Source organism: Puntigrus tetrazona, chromosome 17, assembly GCF_018831695.1.
Source record: "Puntigrus tetrazona isolate hp1 chromosome 17, ASM1883169v1, whole genome shotgun sequence".
NCBI classification, from domain to species: Eukaryota; Metazoa; Chordata; class Actinopteri; order Cypriniformes; family Cyprinidae; genus Puntigrus; species Puntigrus tetrazona.
In genome coordinates, this window is record NC_056715.1 from 21,661,967 (window position 1) to 21,683,666 (window position 21,700).

Sequence of the window (21,700 nt, forward strand, 5' to 3'; positions counted from 1 at the left end):
ATATGTATGTGTGTGTGTGTGTTTAAAACTTTTATCTAAATTGTCTTAAATATAAAACCAAAATGTCTTCTTGTCCTAGGACAACTTTGATTAACTTTTTTGATCCACTTCAAACGTCGACTATATATATATATATATATATATATATATATATATATATATATATATATATATATATATATATATATATATGATTAATTAATTGTGTGTGTGCTTTTACTTATTTTTAGTTTAGTCTATGCACAAATCTGACCGTTATTGTTAAGCAGTGCAATCCATATTTTCAAGCTGTAAGACAATTTAAAACTGTGACTTTAACCAAATTTTAGTAATAATATCTGTAGCTTAAATCCAAGTTTTGATTCAGACGTTTCAAAGCGTGTGCTTTCTAACTACATATGTTGCATTTTAATGCCTTTTAACGTTTTACCTTAAGTGGATTCTCTTTCTGAAAGACCCTATTCAGTGCAACAACTCTCTTCTTAGTTTTAAAAATATATTACATTAGAGGCTTAATAGACGTTCATCATGAACATTTGGGGTGTTTTGATGTCTGCAGAAGGAAGGCTAAATGGTGGGCTGCCGTCTCATTTAATGAATTTCTTGACTGATATTTGAGTGGGAGGTCATAAATCTCAGCATCCTCTTGGCAGTAGATTTTTGTGTTTCCTCCTCCTCCTCCTCCTCCTCCTCACTCTATTTATTCTCCCTCTCTGCCTGGCACTCCTGAAGCTTTGACTTTCAGCTGAAGCGCAGCTCTCTGCTGCTGTCTAGTGGCTTCCTGTGCTCTTGCGCTCTTACACTTTGACTTTCATTCAACGTTTTCACATTCATGTATATTTTTTGTATGCCTTACAGACAGAAAAGCAATTTTCTTCAATAGCCACAACGTGTCCAAGCCAGAGTCGTCCTCTGACCTCACATCTGTAAGTTGAGTTCTCTTTAGTCTGTGTCAAGTATTGGGTTCACTAAAGATTTATACGACGCATTTCAGTGGGAATTTAAGCAGTGGGCCATTTGGTAATAATTGTAATGATTTTCTCCTTTATTCGATGACTTTCCTTTGACAGAGGGATAACGTCGAAGGGGTTTCGCAACCACCGAATGATGATGTCATTAGGGAACTGTGTAAATCTCTTCGGGAATCTCTCGGTGTTTCGCTCTTCGGCATCGACGTCATCATTAACAACCAGACGGGCCAACATGCAGTCATTGACATCAATGCATTCCCTGGTGTGTATCTGTTAAGACAACTCTCCCAGGCCAGATAGCGTTTATATGCACAAAACAGTAAATAATTCATTTACATAATTTTCGCACATACACTGCTGCTTAAAAGCTTGGGGTCGGTAAGATTGATTTGGAAAATGTCTCTTAGGCTCACCAAGGCTGCATTTATTAAATCAAATATATAGTAAAAAATTTAATATTGGGAAACATTTAATTGGTTTATATATCGGAAAAACTGTTGTTCTGCTTGATAGTTTTGGGAACAGATTTGTTTTAAATTTAAAAAAATCATAAATATCTTTACTTGATGAACTTAACCGTATGAACTTAAAGAAGTAGTTTTCTATGTATCATGTTAAAAAAAAAAAAAAAAAAAAAAAAAAAAAAATATATATATATATATATATATATATATATATATATATATATATATATATATATATATATATATATATATATTTTATATTTATATATATATATATATATTAATATTAAATTTATGATCAATAACAACATTAAGAAATAAATAAACATGTGACTGTCCAAAAGTAAATTTTGATCGCTTTGCATGTAAATCTCAGAAAGTTCATTATGGTTTTGTGAACTAGTTCTTCCCGTTAACTAAAAAGAACCAGTTAAAAAAAACCTATTGCCTCACTAATGGGACATTACTGCATAATAAACTACTACTACAACATAAAGAAACAGTGGTGCTGCATCCAATAACTCTCACTTCACACAAACACCATATCTTTTTCATGCACACATAAGCAAAACTTCCTGTATTACTTCCTGTATACTGTATCTCATTCTCACTGTATGAGAAACGTGTTCATTGTACAGACCGTTTTGTTTCTTAACATTTTCCTCATTCGTCAATTTGAAAAATGTTCATGACTGCAAATTTTCCTTTGTTTTGACTCTTTCCAGGATACGAGGGTGTCCCGGAGTTCTTCAGTGACCTCCTGAACCACATCATCAGCGTCCTTCAAGACCACTCTCCCAGCGACCCCTCCGCCCCTCCCCCTCCCGGCCAGCTGCCCGCTTTAGGCGCAGGAGAGCGCAACTGCGCCCCGTCCCAGGAGTGCTGCGGCCTGCTCGGAAAAGAGTCGGACAGCAGCCCCTGGATCGTGGAGGGCGACGGTGGTCTGAAAGGCCCTCGTCAGAGACTGGGCTGCAACACGGCCATGTCCCCCAACTTCCAACAGCACTGCGTGTCCACGATAGCCACCAAAGCCTCGTCGCAATGACTGCAGTGTGGTCCCCCGTCCTTTCCTGAACAAATTGTGAAGACAAACTGAATAATATACAATAACAATAATAACTATTATACTGATAATATATCTGTAATCGGAAATAAACTATATTGGGAATAATCATAACGATGTTGATAAATGGGCATTGGATTCTGTCTCCTATGCCTTTGTATATGTTTTCTTTTTTAATTTCTTTCTCTTCAGTCTAACGACTCAGTACTGTAATGTGAACTTGTCGGAAATGAACATTGATCAGTAGCTTTTTTTTTTTATTAATCGGTTTTAATTTGAAGCACGGTGTAAAATTGGTGGATGTTACACACTAGGGGCACGTCGGATATTTAAGATTGAAATGGTTCCGATCTTTTTCTTTTGTTGCTGGCGGAAAAGACTAAGTTTTTAATGACTCTGAACACAAACACATAGAATAATCTAACAAACAGGACACTTAATAATGTCTTCGTGCTCCGTATTTAGTGGCAATCCTATATTGTGGTGATCCACAGTGTATATCGTCGTGCAGCGTCTACAAAGCTCCTGTAGGCCGTGTGCCGCTGTGTTTGATCTCTCGTGAATCTTTTCATAATGCTCCAGAAGACTTTCACCGTCCTTCCATAAGCATCGTGACACCTGGCGTTTTTTTTCTCATGTGCATTTTAGTGCATCATATCACATAGGGTGGGGGGAAAAAAACGAACGACGAAGTTCGGTTTAACGGAAGTCGACTTTCTGAAGAGGTTCTACTGTTCTTCTAAAAAATTATTATTATTTTTTTTGGTCAATGTTGAGTTAGGTTTTGGACGGTTTGTGAGAGGATATTCTGACATTCCCTGTATGCGTGTGTTGTTTTTTTAGCGGGGCGGTCCTTTAAAAGTTCGGACGTTTTGTATATGATCCAGTTTTGAATGACTTTGCTTCAGGTTAGTACGGAGCCTTGAAATATTTGAACAAACTGCATCGGATGGATGTGAATTTATATGTTGGGAGTATTTAATCTTCTTCTAATCGCAAAGAAGTGACGCATCTCTCCTACAGAGGGTTCAGCGCTTTGATTCTAGGTTATACCATTCCTCGTTTAAAAGGAAAATGAACAGATTTGTAACATATTGCTCATTATAAAAGGATTATAATTGCTAACTTAAAGTATCTGTTTTATACATCGTATAGTTAGCGAAATATTGCATTCGAGGCAGTTGAAGCACTAAATAATCAGCAAATTTATTTAGCTCTAATATAAAAGTCGTTAAAACCATCGGAGCGTTTTAGCAGTAATTTATGCATTAATTAAAGTGTAATAAAGCCAAAAAAGCGATTTGCAGCTTTTTAGGTTCTCTATCGGTAATGAAAGTTGGATATCCCACGGCGGGGGTTTTTTTTTGTGTACAATTACAAAAATGATCATCTTATTTGTATTCATGTTTATAAAAGAATCTTCGCCCACTTAGTGCCCATAAAGCGACTCCTACATGTTGTGAGACCAACAGAAAACAGCTTGTTTTTGTTCACTGTGAGAGGAATGAATGTTGTGGGGATATTTGACAAACAGTGTCTTAATATGGCAAACAAGAACGGTGCGAATGGACTGCTGTCATCAGCATCTGCTCCCATTCTGTTCAGTTTATGTGAAGTGAACATTTAGTGGCACTCCACTGGCCCTTTGCACCTTACATTAACGTTTTTCTTCTTCTGATGGGGTCCATTTTTTTAAGATGAATATTTTCATAGGTGTACCAAACTGTTTAATATCCTTTTCTATAGTAACTCACTCCATTGTGACGGAATACAAATTAAAGTGGTCGTTATAATTTTGATGCCATTTCAATGACGATTAGCCGTCTTTTTTTTTTTTTTTTTTTTTTTTTTTAATCGGACATGTAGCCTCTTGCTTGCAATGGGTATTTATATCAAGAGTGTTGGGATACGTTTGTGTGATTTGATGGGTAGTGTGTTCAGATTAAGTTTGCATTTTGTACGTCCTAAAAAATGCTCCAAGTCTGAGCCAGCTGAGAGAATGACAGCCTTCAACACAGATTTACCTTTTGTCTCTGTACTTTTGCCTTCATTGTGCTATCAAATAGAAAATCTTCTCACCTACTAAATTTTCTGTCTCTATCATTTTTAATTGGTTTCAGGTCTGATGTAAGGCTCCCCTTATTTACATACAACATGCTCTAAATTCATCTCTGGTGACCCAGTGTTAGATGTTATAAGGCCATATTAAGCTATTTGTGTATGTCCGAAGCATCCATATGCCAGCAGAGTCCTATTGTTATTGTTATATCACCGTTATGTTACTTCAGACTTTAGAGGTATTTGGAACACATGCTTAAAGTAGACGTTGAGTACTTCAAGAAAAGAGAGAAAACTAAAACTATTAAAATAGATTACTTGAAATAATCGTATAAATATATTGGTAACACTTAAGTATAGGGACAAGTGGTACCAAAGGATTGCAATTAATAGAATCCAAAATAAAAGTTTTTTGTTTACACAATAAATGTATGTGTATTGTGTATATTTGTATAAACACATGCAGTAAATATTTAGAATATATTTACATGTACATATTTATAATCATATAATTTATATATACATATATTTTCTTCATATAACACTTTTCTTAAATATATACATGCATGTGTATTTATATATACATAATAAATATACACACTACACATATGTAAACTTTTATTTTGGATGCGATTTATCGTAATAAATCATCTAATAGTGACCAATTTTAACTATTAACTAATTGCTTGTTAGCATGCCTATTATTATTTATAGTCACTTAATGTATATATACTTGATTGGATACAAGATTGGTACAAGAATAAACATTAATAAAACTATATAGACATTTAAATAATTTTAACTATTGACATTTTAAATAAGATTTAAATAAATGGTGACAAAATTACTAAATAAAACTAACTATATATATATATATATATATATAATATATATAAATTGTGTGTGTGACCCTGAACCATAAAATTGCTGGGGTATATTTGTAGCAAAATCCAACTTTAACGTATAAAGGACATTTTGGATACTGGTTTTGTAAAGGTCAGCAAGAGTTCAACCCTCTCAGAGTTAAACTATTGTACTATAGTAGTAGGCCTACGACAAAAGCTATTAAACTGCCGTTTGTGCTAAATGAGCAGGCCGTACACAGCTTAGACGATTTACGCCCTCCTCCTCCAGCTCGCCATTGGCCCACGCATTTTCATTCAACTCATTCTCGCGATCTGATTGGCCAGACTCTGTGCCGGTCATTACCGCCGCTCGCGATTGGCCGGTCCCAGTTAACTAATGCGAAAAATCCATGTTCTCCGGTTTTGACATGTCACTAGAGCAAAGCCACCCATCCGATCAGAAGTAGAGAGAGTAGCTTCATGCCTCGCACATGTCACAAGTAGTCCAAGCCGATTTACAGCGTCTGAACAAAACTAAGCATCTGCCCTGACATTATGCAAACCGCCTAAAGTTGTGCACTTCACTTGAATTGAAACATGTCGTCGATCCGTTTGTCTTTGGCCGGACGAAGCTGCGCTGACAGCGGACTGAGCGGATAAACGGGACTGAATGTGACGGCTCGTCGCGTCGGTGAATGAAGAAGCACCAGCCGTTCGCTTCGAAGCAAAGCACGACCGAACATGGCTGACAGAACAGCTCCCAACTGTCACCTACGACTCGAGTGGGTCTACGGCTACCGGGGACACCAGTGCCGCAACAACCTGTACTACACCGCCGCCAAGGAGATCGTGTACTTTGTCGCCGGCGTCGGAGTTGTGTACAACACACGGGAACACAAGCAGAAATTTTATTTGGGACATAACGATGACATAATCAGGTAGGCACATTCACGTGGATTTTTTTTTTTGGAAATTCATACGTTTTTATTTTTGACTAAATGCACGCCAACTTAGTAAGCAGCGAACCCAACGGCTCTGATGCGTCCGAGCCAGCGTCAGGCTGGCTAACGTTACTTATATAAGACGTCGCTGTATATTTAATGGCAAGATCTCGGTGCCTTCACGGAGAGGCGCAAAATCACTTTCCAGAACATTTTCGTCCGTCGTTCGCGTCTGGTGGATTGACCTTTCAACCCCTATCCGAAATATTCAAGCGATCGCGTTTTATCGCTTTCTGTTTTCATCCTGAAAAAAAATGTTTTCTTTTCTTTAATCCTCCCCTGTCTGGCTTGTACTCATTTGGACGACGCTTGAAACTTGCTATAACGATCACTTCCTGTGTCTGTTTGCCTCCGAATCGCTTGATGTGACGATCTCCACTTAAAGTCACTCTGGATAAAAGCGTCTGCTGAATGAATGCGTGTGAGTGGAGAGAGCCGCTCCGGCTGAGGCGCTGTCCAGCGCGCCCGGCTGCTGAAGGTGATCTCCGTCTCGCCGGACAGCGCCTCAGCCGGAGCAGCTCGCCGCGCAGGACGGCTCCTCAGTACGTGCGCATATGCGGTAGGCGGACGTTAGCGTCGCGTATCGCTCTTCCGTGGCGAGTTAAAAGTAGTTAAACTTTAATAATACGCGTCTGCGTTCTCTATCGCCCTTTTGCTGCGCTTATAGTTGTTTTTACGCGCAGTGTGGGTCATTTGCGAACGGCCACTTAGACATCCCTCAAAAATCGCTGAGTGATTTGTAAAGGCGCGGTCACGTTTACCGTCGCTGGGTAAAAACAGTCGTTTCAATACTACTCCACGAGAACGGGAATTGCGCGAAATTGTTCCCCACGTAGATATCAACGGGGAATTCGTCTCGTTAACCAATATATGTTTGATTTGAAAGTGACTTTTTTATGAGTTGTGGCTCATTCGTCGCTGTACTGCTGCCAGTAGGTTATATTTGCGTTGACTAAATTTCCGCGGTCGAGCGATATGACGAAATTGCGCGCACATTTAAAACTTCTTCACCTCAATGCTCTCGCATGTACCTGCTGTTGAATCTCTCCTCATGCGTATACATTCCGAGTTGTACGGAAGGGGGTGTAAACACACTGAAGCAAGGTTCCAACAAGAGTGATGATATTTAGTATAACAGCACAGCCCTTCCTGCTCCTTCCTGTTAATTCTTACTAGTGTTCAGAGTGTGTGAAGTAAAAAACCAGGAGTGGATCCTCATTCTAGAACACGAGTTTGGCATCCTCATTCTTAGCCATGCGGTATACTTTGCCATGCCTTTTATCTCAGGGTAAACCGTTTTACAAGGAAGCGATTTCCAGTGAATTTTCTACTATAGTATGTGTGAATTAAAAAACCCCTAACCCTACACTAACGTCCTAAACGTAACCTTCACTTGGGAATATGCGGATCGTATGAAAACTATGAATCAGCCACCGGATTTGTCAGAATGTTCAAATTGTCATGTACAAAACAATAGCTTGTTTGAAAATGCATAGAATATAACTACTAAATAAAAAAAAAAACAAAAAAAAAACAGTAGCAAGGTAGGGTGGGCGATATGACAACAACCTACTTGATTTACATTTCTTGATAACATCATATCATAAATTTCAAGATATATAAGGTTGCTATCACTTTAAATGAACACTCCACTATTTTCTCACCTGGAGTTAAACAGTTGAAGTTTAGAATACATTTAGCCGAACTCCAGGCCTGGCAGAGCACTTTTAACTGTAGCTTAGCGTAGGTTGATCATTCACTCTGATTAGACCATTAGCATCTAACTTAGAAATGACCAAAGAGATTTGATATTTTACCTATTTAAATCTCGACTCGACTGGCGTAATGATCAAGGAACTTTGCTGCCGTACCATGAAAAAAAGTCCCCAGCATTAAAATGAGCCTATTTTTCAAAAATAGCGCAGTGTTCCTTTAAGACCATACGCATGGATCCATTATATTGGCGTGTCTGATTTCTTGTGCAACTGTTTACTTAATAAACAAACCGAAAATACACACAGAATGCAAGATCTGTTCAGCTTTGTAGCTCACCCGCTAATATAATATCATCCAATAGCGTCAACGGTTTGTTTTCGTGAAATGACCTCTATCCGAGGTCATGATTTTAATGTATGTTCTTTTAAAATGCACTTGACGGTCATCCTAGGTTCGTATGTGTTAACCTAATTAGTTATTTAGGGGTAGCTGTATCTGTACGCAGGTGAAGGTGCTTTTAGCTGACAGCGGAGGTGTTATAATTCAGTCACATGATCATCAAGGTTATGGCATCCTACAGGGGTAGGTGTATATGTGTGTGCCTGTGGGTGTGTCTGTCTGTATGTGTTGTACGTGTGTGGCGTTTTAGTGAGAGCTGGAGGGGGTGGTGTTTTCTGCGTCGGCGCCGGTCATCTGCCTCAATTCTCTATTATTAATTAGGTGACAGAGAAACTGACCTTGGTTACCTTGCGTTTGTGGGACTGTTTGAATGCTGTGCATGTGCTCATATTTATACAGCATGTAGGATAATTCACGAAAATGATGAGCGTATTACAGTGCTCTCGGACTGAAATGAAATTGTTTCAGATATCACATATGCGACCAGTTACATACATTCAACCACCCCGCTGAGTATGTCCCCGGTGTGCATTTGTGTGTCAAATGTCTCATAGGGACGCATGCATCTCTGGTTACTTCAGTATCAGAAAGTGACCCAGTGCTTGACTTTGTGGGAGGGCCATTATATGCTATTCATGCATATCAGATGCGTACATATAACAGCAGTGCCCTATTATTAAGTTATCAGCACAGGTATCTAAATACATAGAAGTCATAAGTGATTTATATGCATACAGGGCCAAACGATTATTAGTAGTGCACTCAATACAAGGCAGATGGACAAACAGAGAACAAGAGAAAGATGCTGAATAAAGGAGATGATATATAGCACATGGGGATACATACATTTTAGAATTTTTGTTGCCAAATAACTCTAATTTCTAAAAAGCCAGTTACTCTGTTGTACCGAGGAACATTAGTAAAGTGTATTTGGCAATCCATGTCAAATTTTTTGTAATAACATGAATCCTGTAAAGTAAAAAAAAAAACTATATGCATAAAGAAACAGAAAGCCTATTTTAGCATCATAAATGTTTGTATTATGCTGAAACATACCCTTTTGTTTTGCTTTTGAAAATATTTTAATATGACATATAATTGTATTGATATTTGAATTACATTGTAAGGCATTGAATCAATAAAGATTTTAATAAAAGAAAGGATGTATATCGCTAGGATAATCCGAATTGTAACGATAGCTATATTGTAATCTTTTGGTAATTGATGTTGGAGATGGTTTCCTCTGTTATTTGCCCTTGAGTAGAAAGCTCAGCGGGAGGTGAAGGATGAAGCCCAGATCTGAGCTACAGATGCTGAACAGCAGCTTGTGTGCTAGAGAGAGAAGACGAGAGACCCTCTCATACCTAACAGACGTGATGCTGTTCGTATCGCGCTGTGAGTTGGTCTGCATCAACCCTATTAAGCAAGCTGTGCGATTGTGCTGTGCTATGCTGAGAACCGCTGATATATGTCCCCGTTTCTTTGTAAACGTTACGTGACAACACTCCCTCAGGTAAGCGCCGACATGAGGCATAAAATATTGAACTTTGGGCTGAAACAAGCGTATCTCCCAATTTAGACACGCGTTTAAACATTTAAAGGGGCAGTTCAAAAACGATTTGCTCGTAATTGTGAGACTCTTGGATTGATGCAGTAAACATGCCGAATGTCCTTGCTGTAAGGCTTAGTGGTATGACAAAATATATATATACACGCATATGTATATATGCGATATTAAGCGTGGGTTGATGTACGTAATTTGATGCAATGTAATGTAACAGGCTACTTCTTTCGTGGCTCAGTAGATGGTGTTATTTGTATTCGGTGACTTTCTGAATACGGAGTTACCTTCTCTCGTTTTTCATCGCAGCGTTTCACGGTAGAAATCGCCGATTTGGTAGACATCGTCAAAGAGAACACAGGTATACTAATACTAATAGGTAAAGTAAGCCGTTATAAGTCCCTGTTGCCATAGTAACAGTCAACACTTAGGACGGTGCATGTGCATTGGCTGGTCTTGCCTGAGAAATAAACTTTTTAATGCTATTTGAGCAAAATAATAAACAACATCCATACCTTCGTTGTCGGATGAAATTTGTAATTTCAACTATGAAAGATTTCACTGGGCAGATTTAGTTCTCTTTTGCAGTTCAATTGTCAAATACTGGACAGTTCTGAGAAAATGTCTGTCTTGGCGTTCGTGTAAGCATCAGTTATGCCGGTTAATCGAACATAATAATCCAATAGGGCAATAGACAAAAGTCTTAAAGTGACATCAGCCTTTTTGGTCATATCACCAACTCCTAACTTGCATCTCTTTACAAGTTTGAAAATGCATCATAAAAGTCTTTTAATGCAGACTGTTATGACCCCTTTTTGTCCAGTCCCCATTCACTTTCACTGCGTGGAAAAGAGGACATTCTATAAACTTTCGTGTTCCTCAAAAGATGAGTCTGGAATAACGTCACTGTGAGTGAGTTGTTACAGAATTATAATTTTTTTACTATGAAATTTTCATATTTCATATTTCAACCCGGAAATGTCCTCATGTGAGCATGTGTGAGTGCAGACAGGTGCATGCTGGTCTGTATGCCCTTAGACGTCTTTTTGTTTGCTACAGGTGTTCAAAAAATGAATCGGGGGTCGGATAGAGACCGGACGTATTGAAGGGCTGCGAGTGACTGGAAAAGTGTAAAAAAAGGCTTGCGACCTGCTGAGTTGTATCCCGTGTTTTATGTGGCTAGAGACAAGCGAATGCTTTTTAAGTAGATCTCTCTGTTGCAAATTTTTAAGTGCGTGTTCCTTTAAAAGGTTTAACGGGAATGTTGTATTCCTGGTGAGATATTTAGGAGGCTGAATGCCGCGGAAGGGGGTTGTTTCTTTATTAAGACGAGGATTAGGTGACTTCAGCAACATTTGCGTGATGTTTGGTGCGATGCCAGCGTTCGCGTATGAGTGTGTGTGACTGACTGACATGATTGCTCACGAGGGGGGGAAGGGTGGACATTGTGTCTCGTTTAAACCACGTGATCTAATCAGATGGAAGCTCTCTCTCTCTCTCTCATGCTGTAGTCCATCTGTAAGCCATGTGCACTCACATGCACTCATTTCTAATGTAATCCTTAATCTGCGCTGCCTCCTGATGCTCTTACTCTAATAGTATCAATGAATCTGACCGTTTGAATGTGTGTATTGGTGTGCAGTGCTGTGTGTTTGTGGTCTGGATTGTCAGTTTTAGCACAGATCATGTGCACAGTATGCATGAATGCCAGTCAAGGGTTTGGGTTAGATTGCGATCCCTGTGTGTGTGTGTGTGTGTGTGTGCTAAAACCGAAGATTCAGTTGCCACCGAGATTAAATGCAGGGGTTTTATACCTTCTATATAAGCCCCTCTGGGCACACTCAGCTTGTTAGCTTTTTGTCAAAGGCCTTGGCAGCTCTCCACCTAACGTGATTGAACTATTGCTTTGTGGGCTTAGTGAGTAAAACCTCCTCTAGAGACAGAAATCACTGCCCACTGAAACACTGTCAGGCAGTTGTGAATCTCATAAAGTAGGGACAGAAGAAGTGAAATATCGGTACTTCTGTCACTTGTTTTAGCACATTTTAACACAGGGATGAATCCTTGTTTGGTAAAATCAATAATACGGGTTTTTGAGATATTGCTTTTATTGTTTAATTAGCATGACAAATTTCTAGCATGTAATGCCTACACTTCTTACTCCATATTCCATACCTAAAATTAATTTACTAACTATTAATAACTATTAGTAAACAGCAAATTAGGCATGTTATTGAAGAAAAAGTCACAAAAGAGTAGTTAATGAGTATTGGTCCTTAAAATGAAACTGTGACAAAGTTGAGAGAGTCATTGTGAAATTATCTTTTACTCTGAAAGATTTCAGCAAAGATTTCATGCATTAAACTGTTCAAAAGGGAAAGCAAAGACATATGGAGAAGCGCGACTGTTTTTAACAATGATAATAAAAAATGTTTCCTGAAAATTCCCTTAATAAATCCCAAATCAGCAACAGAATGACCTCTGAAAAATCCTTTGACGCTGAAGACTGGAGTAATGGCTGCTGGAAATTCAGCTAATAAAATAATTACATTTGAGAATATATTAAAATTAAAATATATATATATTTTAAATTGTAATAATATTTTACAACATCAAATAAATGCAGTCTTGGTGGGCAGAATAGTTTTAGAGGATAATAGCGGGCATGTATGTATTGAAATGCATCAAGCAAAGCCTAAAACAAATGTTTGTTATAAAGCCAGATTATATTTTTTATGTAGATCCCATAAAATACAAATGTGCTTTATGTATGTGTCAGGATGAGCCCACACCTACTTGAGCGTAATAAGCATGCTGCATATATGTTGACAAGATGCAGTCATGCATGTTTGAGCCCATTACAGTGATGCTAATGCTGGGAGACAGGCGTCCTCCTCCTACTGGTTTCACAGCGATCAGTGAGGCTTCCCTCTTCCCTGCAATGGACCGCCCCCTCTGGCAGGGAATCCCCACCCTGTCTATAGCGGTTTCAGTTAACTCTACAATCACCCTCTCATTCATTATCCCAAAGCGGCTTATCTGACACATCTACACACATCAAACGGCCTGACATACAAACACACACCAGCACATGGCAGTATGAATGTCCTCTCCTTGCAGAGTGCTCTTGGACTGTGAGAGGTCTGTCAGAGTGGATGCAAGCATATTGAGACCAGGAGAGGTGTCTTTTCCGGTCCCTGTTAGCCCACGATCCATTGCAGGAGGTTTTCTGTGACCTAACCATATTTCAGTATGTTTATCAGCTCGATTGTATTCTAGATTGTATTCTAGAGAGGTTCTTCAAAAGTAAACTATGTTTATTAAAGGCGCACAACGTCATTTTTGGTTGGAGGGATAATTCAAGAGTTATATTGATAACATCCTGGTTCTTTCAAGCTTTATAATAGCTGTGAATGGTGGTTGGGTTTTTGAAGACCGAAAAAGTGCATCCATCCATCATACATAGAGGTGGCAAAGCTTTCAGATGAAGCTCACCCAATCAGAAGTTGGTCATTGTCCAAATGAATGCAATTTATTAAACAACCATATGATAAATGAATTATTTCGCTATAGCTTTATAGATTTATTTAAAAAAAATATGATTTATCCTGTGTTTTCATGATCAATTACGGGCATTGTTCTAATTTTCCCTCTTCCTATATGTGCAAGTCACATGCTTGTCAGTTTCTGTTAGTCCCACAATATTAAGTTTAAGACCTAAGGACACGAGCGCATTTGAAAACGGTGTTAAATTTGAAAACAGTACAATACATCTGTCTTTAAAATACATATTTTGGATAACTCAAATCGAATCATTTTGCCATTACACACACAAGTAGAAGCGGGAACAAGACGGTTGTGCGTTTAAGGAGATCTCTGGAATTTGTATGATCAAAAACTGCAATTACTCATTGAAGTGATATTTATAGACACATCATGGTATTTTTAAACCTTGCTTTACAAGAAAAATGAGTCCAATTCAAAAGAGCCTCTTCTGAAATCACAGAGTGTGACCGTCTTCAGACTAGCGTCAAGTAGAACAGAGCGTTTATAAAAGCCAAAGGGGTTAAACAGCGGGAAAATGCTGGGAAACATGGCCCAGAAATTCAACAAATGCGGTCCTACAGTGGTGGATCAGTCCGTATACGCGTGGTCTGTGTCCATTGGATTACTTCTGATCCCATCGCAGCCCATTTTTATTTCAAAATGTACAAAATTTTGCCCTGCTATAAAAAATTGCATTAGGAAACACTGGGAGATTAAGCGACAGGCTTCATCGGTCTAGTAATATGACACAACCAGGGTAAACCAAGGCGACTTAACATTTTTCATACTTAGTAGCTAACAGTTATTCGGCTTCACCCATTTGTGACGCCTGACACCTGGACATTTGAGTGTTTTTGCAGACAGGTGCTGAGCATGAGGTGTTATTGGTTGTCAGGATTTAGCTTGCTCCGTAGAAGCCAAGGCAAGCAAGATAAATACTGACTTTTGGAAATGTGCTAATCCTTTCCTTCCTGGTAATCCACAACAAGGGCAAGCAAGGTGACTGCTGCAGTAGCTGCTCTGACCTGGTTTGGACACCATCCAGAATATGTGTGTGTGCGCAGACGGTACGGATATAACACAATGAACCCACATGTGACGTGCCATTCTCCCGCCCAGCCTCATGTTACTTAAAATACTACTTATTTCTCATCAATAGATACAACATTTTATTTTATATTTACAGTGTCTTTTTTATCCAGGCCTTTTTGGTTCACCATTGACTTCTATAGAAGGAACAAAAATACTATGGAAGTAACAGACTGAATATCTCTTTCTGGTGAATTCTTTAATTAGAAACAACAAAGTGCGTGTGTGAACGAGTAAGAGGATTTCTGCTCTCTTTCTGTACAATGAAAGTGTTATAAATAGCCTGATTTGTAATGCTTTATTTACATTAACGTTCGGGGCTAAATTCACGTTAAATATAAATTCATATTAAAACTACGTTATGGTGTGACACTCATATATGTCACTTAAGTAAGCATCCGCGTATTTAATAGATAGCCTACGTTAGCTACTTTGACCATCACCAGCTATAGATCAATAATTTATAAAGGTGAGAATTGAGGCATTTCATGATATAGATTATGCGTTTAGGAAAAAAAAGGGAAAATGTAATTAATAAAATACTAGAACATAAGTGCTTTTGTGCCCCCCCACCCACTTTTGTCCTCTTAAAATTAATGAGTGCATGATCCCCCTGTGGAGAGCAAACGCTTTTGTTTATATAGTGTTAGCCGCAAGACCTCACCAAATGATATGGACTCATAATAGTGTGGATGAACACTGCCTCCGCAGAAAAAGATCTACGTCTGTCCTGCCTGTTTAGCCCTGTCCACCGATTCACGGATGCAGCGTTTACGAGAAAGGCGAACGCAGGTCTACGCAGAAACAAAAAGTTATTTTAATATTTAATAATTTTAGTTAATAGTAGTAACTCTGCTTTCTGTCAAGATTAAATAGAAATTGAGCCGATTTGACAAACTACAAATACAAGAAGTACAACTGATAGAAAATTCACACAGCGTTTCAACAGGGTCTGGTCATTTGACACGAACAAAAATGACTTTGAGGGATGGAAATTCAATATGTCTGTTTTTTCAGTGTTTTGCCAACTGAATAATCGACATCCAGAACAGTGGATGAACGCCATTTTCATAGCTCACTGTCTTGTTTTCATTCTTGACAAATGAAACACTTCTTCTGCTTCGACTCTATAGAATCCATAAAATGTCTTTTATTTGAGTATTTGGCCTAATAAAAATATCTTAGGCTTCCTCTTCAGTGACCTTTTCTGGTTGGTTGGTCGATTGACTGAAGCTGAACTGAGATGTTTTGTCTATTCACAGACTCGATTTAATGAGTGGGGATTCAATATTTCATATTGAAGTTTGGTCAGAGCATTTTTTTGAAAAGCCAGTAGTCATTATCTTTACGAGGCAAAAAAACATTTGATAGCTTGTACCCTGAATAAAAAGCATTGACGCTTAATGACGCATTTCAGAAATGCATTTCAACCACTTTGCAGCCAATTGATTGGGGAAAGAATAAAGTTAGAAGCACTCTTTAAACCACGATGCTATAGCTCACTCATTGCAGTCCGTAATACCTGGAGAGAGCTAATTCACAATCATCTCAAAGGCAGTTTCTTGGCTGGCGCATAAGCTGTGACTTCTTTATTCTGCAAGAATCTGCTCTTCTGACCTATTCAAAGATCATTCATTTGCGAAATTGTGTTTCTGTATTATTTAACCGTCTTGAAGTGTTGTTGAATGTGAAGTGTAATATGAAGTTATTAGTTTTACAGTAAATAAAAAATATCGAGCTGACTCATCCGGTAAGAAATGGACTTTATATCTTGCCATTCTTTTTCCTTCACAGTTTCGCGGGTTCCGACCTTTCCCCAAATGTGAGTTTAATCTCACAATTATGATATTTTAATTGCAATTTTGAGGAAAAATCATGGCAGAAACAAGCATCTGTAGTAAATTGTTTTAACGTAACCTATTGATTCTTTACCTGTGGCACTGCAAGAGCATTCTGAATAGCGGCGCAGAAAATGCTGGTTTTTACATCTGCTGCTTCATTAACAACTCCGGCCTATTAAACAGCCCTTGTACGTGAACTGATCTCTGTCAGGTGGCACCGCAGACTCCAGCTGTCCAACTTTACATTTCACTTCCCACTCCTCATCTTGTTACCATGACAAGCTTCTGTTTCTCGCCCCGAAGCTTTCCGCCGTTAGTTAGCGTGTCTCTGCTGCAGCTAAACACTTCCACCCACCTGCCCACTCGAGCAGTCATCCAAGCGGCCTTCCTTTAGCGAGAGACTCCGTCCAGCAGCACCGCAGCCCTGCACTGTTGGCCCGTCCACCCACTAAGGGCCTCCATCGGACCCATTAGCTAATAGGCTGGGGTAAAGGCGGGCTGTACATCACAGGAACGGCGCACTGACAGCTTTCCACTTACTAAACAAGCTCATTAGCTAATAGAAAGGTAATGCTGGAGAAAGAGCAAAGAGGGAGAGACTTTAGGGAGACACAAGAAAATAGATTTTGTTGGTACGTTGGATGTAGCTAATACATTGAAGAGGTTATCTGAGGGCAGTTTTATACGTAGGCCCTGCTGTGATATCTTGATCACCGAGAAGCAGATTTAATATTTAGTCGCATAAAGAACGATTTACGTGTCATATCATGTAACCTTCTTGACCTAAACGTGTGATCACATTTGCCATTTTTGGATGAGATTGATTGAGCAAAGCTGAACTCATATTGAGGCATGAGTGGGGGGGGATATTCCCAACATACAATCGATCTTTCGTCGCCCAGCAATATTTTGCTGAAACAGTGGGTTGGTTTAGGGTAATTCTGTATCATTTTTTCTCACTTATAATTATTATAGTAAGTACATGTGCAAAAAGGATGCTGGAAAATAAAGCATTACCCTTACTTAACATACAAAAAAAAATATTGGCAAAGCAACATAGTTTAGCTTCATGCACTTAAAAAAACCAAATGAAATAAAATCAAATGAAATGAAATGAAACTGAAAACTAACATTTTAATTTAAAAAGATGAAATAAAAAACTAAAAAAATCATATCATACTAGCTAACATGACTTTCAATTATGCAAGTATTAATTTTACCTGGTTTAATACTATATTTTTATATTTATTAAGATGGTCATGTTAGTACAGTTTGTATCTTGAAAGCATCTAGAGAGCGAGTGCTTCTTGTTAACTAATGATTGAATTCGCATTACTTTGATGCATGACTTAACTGATACCATTTGAAGCTCTATATTCAACACATTTAACACTATCGCTGCCTATAAAACCCTAGTCTACATTATTTTTGGTACCAAGCTTTGTAAGGTAACAGTTACAAGTCACCACTTTTTAAATCAATAATGTATCAATCATGGAATCTCAAAATTCCCAAAATGATTGCATTTCATACTTCTTATTATAATGTTGCGATGCACAAGTTCACTGTAGTATTTGCACAACCACCCTAGAACGATGACATCACGCAGAGAAGCAGCGCTCGCATTTCCATCAGGCAATGTACAAATCGAATTCACGTTTTAATCTGTTCGCTGACAGCTCAACCTCGGCCGCAGACAGATACTTTGTAGCGGGTGTCAAACTGCGTTTTTGGAAGTGTGTGTTTTGAGGACAACACAGAGATTTGACCCATCTGTCCCCCTGGGCGTGATCGAATGAGAAATTTGGAGTTAATCCCTCCGTCTTCCTGCTAATGAGACAGGCTGGGGGCAAACACGTACTTAGTGAGCAGCCGTGAAAGACTCAACAGACCCTCGCTGTAATCCACGGGCTTGAGCCGACCCTGCAACACCAATCTCATTCACAAAGAGGAAAAGAATGAGTATGTTTGTGTGCTAAAACGCGCATATGACGAGAGTTTACACTTCATAATGCTGTAAATACGGCTCATTTTCTAACAAAAAAGGCCTTTATTAAGGTGTAGAGTACTTTGTATAATGGCTTTATGCACTTTTTTGAACTTCAAAATCTTAATTCCCCCATTTGCCGCCACTATTAAGCTCGGAACAACCACGGCGTTTTTAATATAACTGATTGTATTTGTCTAAACAGAGAAAGTCATATAAAGGATGGCTTAGGGCGAGTAAATCATGGGTGGTTTTTCATTTTTGAGTGAACTATCCCTTTTAATGCTGGTTTGATGTTTATTACAAACACAACGTAAGATTAAAACACAAGCACTTCAAGGACAAAATGCTTGGCACTGCTGCATCTCTTGATAAAATGTGTTTTTGAAAAACTGGCAGCGTGTTTAGAATAATTCACAAAAGAGACTGATGCGAAATTTGAAGGACAAATAAAAACGTGCTCTTTCAGTCGCGTTTAAAATCAACAGCTATGCATTTCTAAGTAAGGCCGTGCCGAGTTTTTGGCTGTGCATTTTGACGCTCTTACTTCACGTTCTCTAAAATTTCTATTATTCTGATCACGCATAGTATGCATTAAAATTTCCCCCAATTTCTCTCAAATCTTTCCGGACCACTTTGCAGCGCCCAGACATGTGAACATTTTGCGCCGTTACCAAATTTGCATAATTCCTTCAGACAATGCATGGAAATACACGACCCTGTTAGCAGCCACGATTCTTACTGAATTTGTCTTCTAGAAGAGAGTATTCATCTCACTGTAAGAAAAAATGAAGGCATTTTTAAGCCCCTCTGTATGGGTGGGTTTCTTCTGGTCAATTGGAGACACAGATTGCATCAGTTATTTATGTCTTTGATGTGTTAAATCATTTTTTAGTCATATTGAGAGAAAGGTTGTGATGGAGAGTTGTGCTGGAGCTTTAGAGCCTTCGCTCTATTTTCAGTTATGTGAGATTATGTAATCCGCAGAGAGAGGAATAAGGACTGGCGACTGACTCGAGGGTTCGTTCTCTGCAGAGATGTGCAGGAAGCCACCACTGATTTGGATGAACATAAAATGATATAGTGCCGATATGTGTTTCTTTAGAATTGATTATCAGTCAACATTAACAGTAACATTATGGCTATTAAAAAGATTTTAGTTACAAACTAATGGTGTGTAAATAGGTAATTGTGTTATATTAAATAGAGAAATTGCAGTCTTTGTGTTGCTGTTAACTAAAAGTAAATAGTTTGTCAATGGAAATAAAGCTGAAATAAAATATAAATATTAGAACTTAATATGCATATTGCATGTTATACTAAATTGTTTGCACAACAGCAATTAGGTGGCTCATTTTAATAAATTGCTTTATTTATTTATTTGCATGCTTGTTATAAAAATAAAAATAAACGTATTAAAAAAAAATCAGTTTACAATAAACTTGAATTATTGAAAAACAAATAAAATGACATGCACATAAAAGCTGGTTATTTATATTCCGGATACAAATAAATCATGCACTATTATATAAACGATACTAAAATAAACACCAACAAAAATTGGCAAAAGGTATGCATATTATTTTGCTTTCTTTTTGTAAGCAAGTAATATATTTTAATTCATTAAAATGAAGTTAATATTCAGGGAAATATAATATAAATACTTTAGAAAATGTAAAACGATATAAATGTGCGAATAACAAAAATCACAAGAATATGAGTGCAGTAATATCTTATTTGTCTTTTCAAAGTTTGCCCTGAAACCTGCTCAAGCGCTTGTACCTGTGGATGAGAATGGCTGGTGAAGAAAGAGGGAACAGGTATAAGAGAATAGAGAATCTGGGAGCAAGAGAGGCAGATTAAGAAAGACAGACAAGGCAGACACACAGCGATGTTCATGAGCGGTACGGCTCCCTCAGGGCTTTAATGTAGTCACTCCTCCTCACTGCCAAGCAGAATCACCCTGGCAGGCTTAAAAAGCTTCATCTGAAGGCTCAGACTGTGGGAGCTGGAAACTCTTGCTGAATACAAACACACACACACACACACACACACACACCATCAGGAGCAGCAGAGACAGGCACCAGAACTCCCTCAAGAGGAGGCAGACATTTTGACAGATAGTCAATGTTAAATTGTTGGTGAAATTGTGTCTCTTGGACGATTCGAAGGCCTAGATGAGCGTGGCTTCAAACGGCGCAAAAAGGAAATCTTTTTCAGCGAGCTCCAAATAGAGTTTCCTTTCATGGAGTTCATGAAAAACTGCCTTATTTCAACATTTCATCAACCTTAACTCACCCTCTGCTCTTTAAAGTTTCAAACAGTGTCGAAGGGAAGCTAAAAGTAGCGGTAGTAGTGTGACAGTAATTTGTGATGCATTCATAACGCTGTAGCGTTTGCGGTAATAGGCTATGATTTCCGACAAGGACTAGCGTAGCATGACAAAACGCTGTTGTTACAGTTATGACGTATTGTGTTGCACACGCAGCCCAGTAAACTGATCTTATTAGACAAAAATGTGCTAATAAACAGCATCTCTAGCTAAATGAATTAATAATAAATAATTAATTCTGACCACTTAATTCAATAAAGGCTGCTGCTTTTTCAGCATTCAAGAGTCTGCGATATATAATTGTAGAAAGAGTAGAAGATGGTTGTTTAATTAAAACTTAACCTTGACATTAATTCGTATTAATGTTTATTATGACTACACAAAAATGTAAAAATGCATAAGCGTCTGACTGTTAATACACTATGTTTTTGATAGCTATAGATAGTTATAAGTAATTAGTGTGATATTTTTTTATTATTATTATTATTTATTATAATTTTATTATTATTATATTTTGAAAACTTTTTATTTTTGTATTTTTATATAATTATTTGTATATTTTAGACAAAAAGATTATTATTTTTATTTATTGTTTTTTTTATTATTTTATGTTTCCATGTTTTATGGGGACTCCCTATAGGCATAATGGTTTTTATAATGTACAAACTGTATGTGTTATTGTCCTACACCAACGCTACACCTAAACCTACCTCTGACAGGAAAGTACTGGCATTTGTGGCAATTTACTGGTATTTCTGTTTTAGTGGGGACATTTGGTCCCCATAACGTGATAAATACCAGGTGCACACATACACACACGCAGGTGA

At 38.1% G+C, this 21,700-nt stretch overlaps 2 protein-coding genes across 8 annotated transcripts in view; both read left to right on the forward strand.

Annotated features, from left to right (window-relative positions):
• Positions 1–4,585, forward strand: part of itpk1b (inositol-tetrakisphosphate 1-kinase b) — a 33,411-nt gene extending 28,826 nt beyond the window's left edge. For both annotated transcript variants that reach the window (XM_043262675.1, XM_043262674.1), the window contains exons 9-11: positions 859–926; positions 1,071–1,233; positions 2,161–4,585. In XM_043262675.1, the coding sequence (XP_043118610.1) occupies positions 859–926; positions 1,071–1,233; positions 2,161–2,480 (551 nt within the window). In that variant the 3' untranslated portion in view covers positions 2,481–4,585. The remainder of the gene's footprint in view (positions 1–858; positions 927–1,070; positions 1,234–2,160) is intronic.
• A 1,242-nt stretch (positions 4,586–5,827) lies between these two features.
• The window catches only part of eml5 (EMAP like 5), a 70,613-nt gene continuing 54,740 nt past the window's right edge, over positions 5,828–21,700 (forward strand). For all 6 annotated transcript variants that reach the window (XR_006253048.1, XM_043263188.1, XM_043263189.1 and 3 more), the window contains exon 1: positions 5,828–6,339. Coding sequence is in view for 5 of the 6 variants with exons in the window: in XM_043263188.1 (XP_043119123.1) it covers positions 6,143–6,339 (197 nt within the window). In the remaining variant the exon portion in view is untranslated. The remainder of the gene's footprint in view (positions 6,340–21,700) is intronic.